Raw genomic sequence first — 9,918 nt, 5'->3', positions numbered from 1 at the left:
GTGACAATGATAGGTGAAGCTGGTCTGGCTTTAGCCCCTGACGTAGATGACATTTCATGGAATTTTTATGTCCTTGTTGCATGTAAATCTTCTGTGTTATCTAAGCTTTACGGACTCATGCTGACATGATGTGACCTACAGTGCCTTCGGAAAGTATTCAGACCCCTTGACTTTTCCACATTTTGTTAGGTTACAGCCTTATTCTAAAATGATTACATTTTTAAAATGTTCTCATCAATCTGAGCACAATACACCATAATGACGAAGCTAAAACAGGTTTTTAGAAAGTTTAGCTAATTTATATAAAAATATATATTTCATAATTACATAATTATTCAGACCCTTTACTCAGTACTTTGTTGAAGCACCTTTGGCAGCAATTACAGCCTTGAGTCTCCTTAGGTATGACACTACCAGCCTAGCACACCTGTATTTTCAGTCTGAGGTCCTGAGCGCTCTGGAGCAGGTTTTCATCAAGGATCTCTCTGTACTTTGCGCCGTTCATCTTTCCCTCGATCCTGACTAGTCTCCCAGTCCCTGCCACTGAAAAACACCCCCACAGCATGATTCTGCCACCACCATGCTTCACCATAGGGATTGTTCCAGGTTTCCTCCAGACGTGACGTTTGGCATTCAGGCCAAAGATTTCAATCTTGGCTTCATCAGACCAGAGAATCTTGTTTTTCATGGTCTAACAGTCTTTAGGTGCCTTTTGGAAAAAGCAATGCGGGTTGTCATGTGCCTTTTACTGAGGAGAGGCTTCCGTCTGGCCACTCTACCATAAAGGCCTGATTGGTGGAGTGCTGCAGAGATGGGTGTCCTTCTGGAAGGTTCTCCCATCTCCACAGAGGAACTCTAGAGCTCTGTCAGAGTGACCATCGGGTTCTTGGTCACCTCCCCCGATTGCTCAGTTTGGCCGGGCGACCAGCTCTAGGGAGAGTCTTGGTGGTTCCAAACTTCTTCCATTTAAGAATGATGGAGGCCACTGTGTTCTTGATGCCACTGTGTTCTTGGGGACCTTCAATGCTGCAGAAATGTTTTGTACCCTTCCCCAGATCTGTGCCTCAACACAATCCTGTCTCGGATTTTCTCTGTGGGACCTTATATAGACAGGTATGTGCCTTTCCAAATCATGTCCAATCAATTGAATTTACCACAGGTGGACTCCAATCAAGTTGTAGAGACATCTCAAGGATGATCATTGGAAACAGGATGCACCTAAGATTAATTTTCAAGTCTCATAGCAAAGGGTCTGAATGCCTATGTAAATAAGCTATTTCTGTATTTTATTTGTAATAAATTATCCAACATCTCGGAAAAAAAACTTTTTTCACTTTGCCATGATGGGGTATTGTGATGTCATTATGGGGTATTGTGATGTCATTATGGGGTATTGTGATGTCATTATGGGGTATTGTGATGTCATTATGGGGTATTGTGATGTCATTATGGGGTATTGTGATGTCATTATGGGGTATTGTGTGTAGATTGCTGAGGATGTTTTATTTATTTAATCCCTTTTAGAAGAACATGTGTAAAAAGTCAAGGGGTCTGAATACTTTCCGAAGGCACTGCATACGAAAGCTGACTAAAAAGACCAGAAACATTCATCTCCTTTCTTTTGTGTTGAATGTACTGGACCATATTCCTTGTGGTTTATTGGTGATGGTTGATGTTGCTGGATTGTTATTTCTCCCCACTAAGAGAAAGCTGACTAAAAAGACCAGAAACATTAATCTCCTTTCTTTTGTGTTGAATGTACTGGACCATATTCCTTGTGGTTTATTGGTGATGGTTGATGTTGCTGGATTGTTATTTCTCCCCACTAAGAGGAAGCCATTTTGTTGGTTGCGGTGGTCTGCTTTGCAACTTCCACAGTTTCCACAGGGCAGCTGGGCCACTGTTAAATGCATGGCCATATTGCTGTGCTCTTTAGGCTTCTGAAAGCTTGTCTTTTTAGCTGGCTTAATGGGTATCTAAAAGGTACTGACTTTTGGCTTTCATAGGAGGCGGGCTGCAGTGGAAATCCTGGTAAAGGGAAGGTTTACTGGGATCCGCTGCTCTCCTCTGACTGGCAGCCTGTCTCAGTCTGTTAATAGTGGACAGGGCGGATGTTGTAACCTATTTGGTAGGATTTGAGGATCAATGTGTTGTTTGTTGTTGTGCTTGAGCTTACTAGGGCATCGGTTACATCACATTTGATTGTATGATACAGGAACTAATATGAGAAGTTGAGAGGGCTGTCCCTCTGCATCCCTGAATTACCTTGAATGAATGTCTCACATGTTCTGTGATCTCTCTCTCTCTCTCTCTGTTGTTGTTTACGTTCTCCAGGGTTTTGCTGGCTTGCGTGGGTTCAAAGGTGACAAGGTAAGAGGAGTTGACGTTTTGGAATGGCTTGAGGTGATTTTAATCGATGACACGATGGCCTATGATTATATGCTGGGTTAGTCTGCTTGACCTACTCACATTTCAATGCACCTTTACTGTGTCCTACAAAATTATGGATTTGCAATCGGATCAGAGCGTGAGCAGATTTCTTTTTTGTTACGACTGAAGTACAGATGATAATGAATGTGTTTACAGTTGTAAACCCCTAGCCTCTGCTGCCGTCTCTTTGACTCCAAGTCCTCCTGTACATTTGTTTCCTCTCACAGTCCAATAGGACTGACTGTATCATTTCAGTTTATTCTAGGTGTAGATATTGTAACTAATACCTATTATATTTCTTACAGGGCCAGCTGGGGTCTGAGGGGCGTGCAGGGCGACAGGGGGATCCAGGCCCCCCCGGCCCACCTGGCCTGCCCTCTTTCTACCTGTGGAAGAACACTGTTGAGGAGTGGGTTACTTTTCAGGTGAGTTGACGACCCTCATTTCACCCCGAATCCTACCCCAACGTCACCCTATCTCGCTTACCTGAAGCTGAACCTCACTCCAAACCCAACTGAAATCTGTTACACCTCAACTCCACCCCTAAATCCCAACCCCCAGCTGTAACACAACCTCTCCCCAACTCCCACCTTAGCCGTACCCCAACTCCAAGGGGACATACAGTCTAATGCTATGAACCTATAGACTGCCTGGGGTTGCAAAATCTGGGTAACTTTCCCTAAATTCCCAGTTATTTCTGGAAAATGTTTTTGATTTCTGGAAATCCTGGGAATTTGGGGAACGTTTACCTGAATTTTGCAACCCTATTTTTACCCAGAGGTTTTCCCAGATTAGCTGTACAGTCTTTGACCCCACACTGTTGGTGTGTGTGAGCCCGTGCTCCATCCATCCCTCATCAGTTTGATCTTCCTGCCTGCTCTGAGTCTGAACACAGCTGCAGGCTGTGTAATACAACACGATGATCAGCGTGATGGAAAACTACATGGACATTATTGAATAAAGATGCGGTGTAAGAATAAAGTAGTGATGGGCGATTTGTTACACTGGACTTTGAACTGATACTGTGCTGCAGTATCTGTTGAGTGAGGATGACGAAAATAGGTTTTATTTTAGCACCAGTGCTTTGTTCTGAGAGGATATGGCACTGAATAAAAGAAGGAAAAACCAAGAAATTTGATATTTGGGATTCAGACGTAGAGCTGGATCTACAGTTCACGACCAATGTTGTGAAAGCATCTGAAGACTGGCGCTTTAATTTATGAGTGAAATGTCCCTTTAAGATGGCAATGATATGAATGATGGAACATAGGCATTAATTCAACATTTTTGTTATGTAAATCCATATACATTAACTTATTTTATTTTTTTAAACTAACTCTGATTTGTGAAATAATCTTGAAATAATCTGACATGTCTCCATGTTTCTTCCAGCAAACCTCTTTCTACCAGTTGCTCAGCGCTGGCTGGCCTGTAAGTAATGGACATCGCTCCCATGACTGGGACTAGACTGGCTGGGAATGCATCCCAAATGGCCCCCTATTCCCTATATAGTGCATTACTTTCGACCAGAGCCATATGGGTCCTGGCCAAAAATACTGCACTATAACAGGAATAGGGTGCCATTTGGAACACAATTAGGGTCTTATAGAGTATACGGGTCATAGAATACAGCAGGGTGCGTTATGGTTCTTCCTGACACTATTCTGTTCTGTTTGCTTGCAGAGGGAGCAGGGACCCCCAGGACCAGCTGGGGAGATGGGGAAGCCAGGCCCACAGGTGAGTGAGACCCCTTCCCTGCATATTTGGTCCTACATTAGGTGTGGTGAAGAATCTCATCATCTGGGTAGTATACCATGAATACTGGTTTACATGATATGATGTAGTTGAGATGAACGCCTGATAATTCTCTCTCTCTCTCTCTCTCTCTCTCTCTCTCTAGTGTACACACTCAGCAAAAGTGTTTATTTATACTGTTTGACCTCTGTGTTGTGAGTTAAACGTTTGTCTGATCTGTCCCTATCTGTCTGTCTCTATCTCTCTATCTATTCGTCTCTTCTCACATCTCACCCAGGGGCCAACAGGTGATCCTGGCCAACGAGGGCCTCCAGGAGTAATGGGAGGAATGGTAAGTACTAATGACAAGGTACATAAAGGATGAAAAAATACAGAAAAGTCTGCACACTGTATTTGGAACGAAGGACTTCTGGATCTAAACGTTGTCGGTAAAGTGGTCATTAGGATCATATAGAGTATAGTGGTCATTAGGATCATATAGAGTATGCGGGCTGTTATCAAACCAAGGCTGCATCCTACAGTGCATTCGGAAAGCATTCAGACCCCATTACTTTTTCCAACAATGTTTACATTACAGCCTTATTCTAAAAAAAAGAACTTTCAACGTTTTTCCCTCGTCAATCTACAAACAATACCCCATAATGACAAAGCAAAACTAGTTTTTAGACATTTTGAAATATCACATTTGTATTACTATTCAGACCCTTTCCTCAGTACTTTGTTGATGCGTCTTTGGCCGTGATTACAGCCTCGCGTCTTCTTGGGTATGACGCCACAAGCTTGGCACACCTGTATTTGGAGAGTTTTTTTCCCATTCTTCTCTGCAGATCCTCTCGAGCTCTGTCAGATTGGATGGGTTTTTCATCTGTACTTTGCTCCGTTCACCTTTGCCTCGATCCTAACTAGTCTCCCAGTCCCTGCCGCTGAAAAACACCCCCACAGCATGATGCTGCCACCACCATGCTTCACCAATAGGGATGGTGCCAGGTTTCCTCCAGATGTGACGCTTGGCATTTAGGCCGAATAGTTCAATCTTGGGTTCATCAGACCAGAGAATGTTGTTGCTCATGGTCTGAGAGTCCTTCATTGGCCTTTTGGCAAACTCCAAGCAGGCTGTCATGTTCCTTTTACTGAGGAGTGGCTTCCTTCTGGTCACTCTACCATAAAGGCCTGATTGGTGGAGTGCTGCAGAGATGGTTGTTCTTCTGGAAGGTTCTCCCATCTCCACAGAGGAACTCTGGAGCTTTGTCAGAGTGACCATCGGGTTCTTGGTCACCTCTCTGACCAAGGCCCTTCTCCCCTGATTGCTCAGTTTGGCTGGGTGGTTCCAAACTTCATCCATTTAAGAATGATGGAGGCCACTGTGTTCTTGGGGACCTTCAATGCTGCAGAAATGCCTTGACACAAACCTGTCTCTACGGACAATTCCTTTGACCTCATGGCTCTGACATGCACTTTCAACTGTGAGACATTTATATAGACAGGTGTGAGCCTTTCCGAATCATGTCCAATCAATTGAATTTACCACAGGTGGACTCCAATCAAGTTGTAGAAACATCTCAGGGATGATCAATGGAAACAGGATGCACCTGAACTATATTTTTGGGTCTCATAGCAAAGGGTCTGAATGGTTGAATATTTGTAAATAAGGTATTTCTGTTTTTATTTTTAATACATTTGCTAACATTTCTTAGAAACTGTTTTTGCTTTGTCATTATGGGGTATTGTGTGTAGACTGCTGATGGGTATTGTGTGTAGACTGTATTGTGTGTAGACTGTATTTATTTAATACATTTTAGAATTAGATTGTAACGTAACAAAATGTGGCAAAAGTCAAGGGGTCTGAATACTTTCTGAAGGCACTGTAAAATGTTACCCTATTCCTTTTGAGCCCTGGTCAAAAGTAGTTCACTAAATAGGGAATAGGGTGCCATTTTGGGTGCAGAGAGGCTTTGCCGTGTTGTGTCTTAGCCTGTCAGAGACCTTAGCTGACTGAGCAGTAAAGTAAAGCACAGGCGCTATGGCCTAACAAGATGGCCCACATCAAATACTGCTGAGATTTTGGGTACAGCTGTAAACACTTCCTCTCCCTCCCATATACAAGACAATACGGTGTCTGGACTGTGTGGCACACACACGTGGCGTGGAGAATGGCTGTATTGTGTGTGTGTGTGAATGACCATTGTGGCAAGTCCTTCTCACTATTACAATTAGAACATCAAGGAGTTAGAATTCCTGGGGATAATAACTAAAGTGTCAATGTATGCCGATGACTGAAGTTTTTTCATAAGTCCGCAATCTAGATCTCTGTCTCATTGAAGATCTTGATCACTTTTCTAGCCTCTGTGGACTAAACCCTAATTATGACAAGTGTACCATATTAAGTATTGGATCGTTAAAGGGCACAGTGTTACACTACCTTGTAGTTTACCAATAAAATGGGGGGGGGGGGGGGGCGAAGTAGACATACTTGGTATTCACAACTCAAAAAATATAAAGCAACTTACCACAATGAATTTCGATAGAAAGTTAGCAAAAATAGATAAGATTCTGCAACCATGGAGAGGTAAATACTTGTCTATTTGTGGAAAAATCATATTGATTAACTCTTTGTTCCTATCACAGTTGACTTACTTACTAATGGGGCTTGCCAAGTCCAGACGACTTGTTTTTTTTACATCGTTTGAGCAAAAAATATTTCATTTTATTTGGAATGCTAAGACAGACTAAATTAAACGTCCCAATTTATACCATGAATATGAGTTTGGGGGGCTAGAATTATTAAATATTAAAGCTTTAACCCTCTCACTAAAAGCTTCAATAATACATCCTGACTCTCTGTGGTCACTAAGGATTCCATACCACTTATAGTAAGAGTAGGGGTGTTAACCCCGGTGTCCTGGCTAAATTCCCAATCTGGCCCTCATACCATCATGGCCACCTAATCCTCCCCAGCTTCCAATTGGTTCTTTCCTCTCTCCTGTAACTATTCCCCAGGTTGTTGCTGTGAATGCAAATGTGTTCTCAGTCAACTTTCCTGGTAAAATAAGGGTTAAATACAATATCAATCACTGTTCAGGCCCAGAAATATAACAGTTCACAGACTCCACACCGCTAACAGGTGTTTAAGCTTCCAGATTTGTACCAGGTCTCCACCTGTTTGCAGAGCAGTGTTATTGATGACAAGGAGGTCTGAAGTCTAGCTTCTCATCCTCTTGATAAGCTCTCAGTGCCACCCTGTTGGGCAGGAATAGTGCCAGGGGGTTCATCAAATGGCACCCTATTTCTATATAGTGCACCACTTTTGACCAGTGCCCTATAGAAATAGGGTGCCATTTGGGATGCATCCTCACTGTCACAGGTCCACACAGCCTCTGATTGGGTGGTGGTGTCTCTGTCACTGATCCACAGCCTCTGATTGGGTGATGGTATCTATTGTTTTGCAGGGTGAGCCGGGGCCAAATGGCGTGGCGGGCAGAACAGGGCTCCATGGGAAAGATGGAGCGAATGGGCAGGACGGTCAGCCTGGGACGCTGGGTGATCCCGGGCGACAGGTGAGGGCACCACTCAGTGACTTATTACGTGATAACTTTCTGTTCTCAGAAACAACCATTCTAGCTTCCAACAGCACCCTATTCCCTATTTAGTGCACTAATTTTAACCAGGGCCTAGGGCTGTTACTCGACCATATTACCGCCACACTGGTGGTCACGGGTCATGAAGGCAATCAAAGCGTTTAGTCACGGTAATTAGGCTTTTCCAAGCTCTAATGCTGCTGATGGTCATTTGTACAAACTTGCTAACTGCCTGGTACTCAGCACTCTATTGTCCCTCTAATCACTCTGACATCAATGCAAATGGAATGGAAAATCTAATCAAACACTTCATGAGAACCCATGACCTCATGTTGCGCAACATTTCTAAAACAGTGATGGCCTCTATTAAAAAGAGGAGGAGAGAGCTTGAGAGGATCTGCAGAGAAGAATGGGATAAACTCCCCAAATACAAGTGTGCCAAGCTGATAGCATCATACCCAAGAAAACTCGAAGCTGTAATCGCTGCCAGTGGTGCTTCAACAAAGTACTGATTAAAGGGTCTGAATACTTATGTACATTTGACATTTCCCCAAAAAAATTACATTTGCAAAAATGTCAAAAAACTTTTTGGGCTTTTTTTGGTGTGTGTGTATTGATGAGGAACATATTTGATTGAATTAATTTTGGAATATTGCTGTAACGTAAGAAAATGTGGAAAACGTCAAGGGGTCTGAATACTTCCCGAATGCACTGTATATTATTTAGTATATGTAAGGACAAGGTTAAATTAATGATAGGTGACAATATTAGCCTATCACTTGTGAATGATGCCCAGCGTAAGGCAAGAAACAATGCCTTTTTTTGCTGTTGACTTTTTCTAATCATAGTCACACACCTCATGTAGCCTAGCCAATAGGCCTATATGTTTTGATAAGGTTTGTAAAGTGGCCAAATAACTTCTTAAAATTAAGCACAATAATCTGCTTTACAAGGGGCTAACTGGCATTCATAAGCAGCGTGTGAGTTTAAAGTTTGGGGAAGATCATTTTCACCATAACAATGCACTTTTATAATAAAAGCATTACATGCATAATTACATTTGTGGTCACTTTTGATAATGGTGTTTTCCCGCTAATGGAACATTCGAGCTTATAGCCTACTGCCGTGTGCACATTGCGGTGCTTATCATGTGAAGAAAAATCCTGATAGTTTATCAACATTTTAAGCTAAACATTCTGATCTGTGGTTTCAGCCTCATTGCTTAAAAAAGTTTTTGGATGCTAGTGGTTGTATTATTACAAACATTGTCCCACATTATGTTTGGAATATGTATTTCTCGCACAGAACAGAATAGGTCAACTTTTGTACTATGGGGGATAGTGGATTCATATAGGCTAGTGCTTTTGCTGTTAGTTAGGCCTACTCATCTTGTTGGCTGACGAAAAGTAAATGTGGACTGTTCTTCCAATATCTTCAATATGCACCACGGAATTGGATAATGACCCGCGCAGTTGTGTCCCCAATGTTTCTGTCTTCCCTTGTAGCCTGTGAGAAAGACCCGATCACGTGATGGAGAGCCATGTGAGTGAGAGGCACTCTGGGAGAAGGGAATTATAATTATTATATTCAGCTCAAGGTCACAATGGCCACTGGCTGCAAAAGACATGGATTTTTATAGGGGGCATTACAGGCACACAAAAGACATGGATTTTTTTTGGGGCATTACAGGCACACAAAAGACATGGATTTTTTTAGGGGGCATTACAGGCACACAAAAGACATGCATTTTTAGGGGGCATTACAGGGACATGCATTTTTAGGGGCATTACAGGCACACAAAAGACATGCATTTTTTTAGGGGCATTACAGGCACACAAAAGACATGCATTTTTTAGGGGGCATTACAGGCACACAAAAGACATGCATTTTTTAGGGGGCATTACAGGCACACAAAAGACATGCATTTTTTATAGGGGGCATTACAGGCACACAAAAGACATGGATTTTTATAGGGGGCATTACAGGCACACAAAAGACATGCATTTTTTAGGGGGCATTACAGGCACACAAAAGACATGGATTTTTATAGGGGGCATTACGGCCACACAAAAGACATTTCGCCAGATAATTCAAGGCATTATCAAGTACTGGTCAAATTGTGAATGAGAGACTGATGAAGTGTGTACAACCTGCGCAA

At 42.6% G+C, this 9,918-nt stretch overlaps 1 protein-coding gene across 1 annotated transcript in view; it reads left to right on the top strand.

Annotated features, from left to right (window-relative positions):
• The window catches only part of LOC115147147 (collagen alpha-1(I) chain-like), a 71,224-nt gene that overhangs the window by 33,473 nt on the left and 27,833 nt on the right, over positions 1-9,918 (top strand). The window contains exons 3-8 of the mRNA XM_065004600.1: positions 2,335-2,370; positions 2,736-2,855; positions 3,823-3,861; positions 4,114-4,167; positions 4,463-4,516; positions 7,632-7,739. Coding sequence (XP_064860672.1) covers positions 2,335-2,370; positions 2,736-2,855; positions 3,823-3,861; positions 4,114-4,167; positions 4,463-4,516; positions 7,632-7,739 — 411 coding nt within the window. The remainder of the gene's footprint in view (positions 1-2,334; positions 2,371-2,735; positions 2,856-3,822; positions 3,862-4,113; positions 4,168-4,462; positions 4,517-7,631; positions 7,740-9,918) is intronic.

This window comes from Oncorhynchus nerka, linkage group LG19, assembly GCF_034236695.1.
Source record: "Oncorhynchus nerka isolate Pitt River linkage group LG19, Oner_Uvic_2.0, whole genome shotgun sequence".
NCBI lineage: Eukaryota > Metazoa > Chordata > Actinopteri > Salmoniformes > Salmonidae > Oncorhynchus > Oncorhynchus nerka.
Note: the sequence above shows the minus strand (reverse complement) of the source record. Positions and strands in the feature narration are given on the sequence as shown.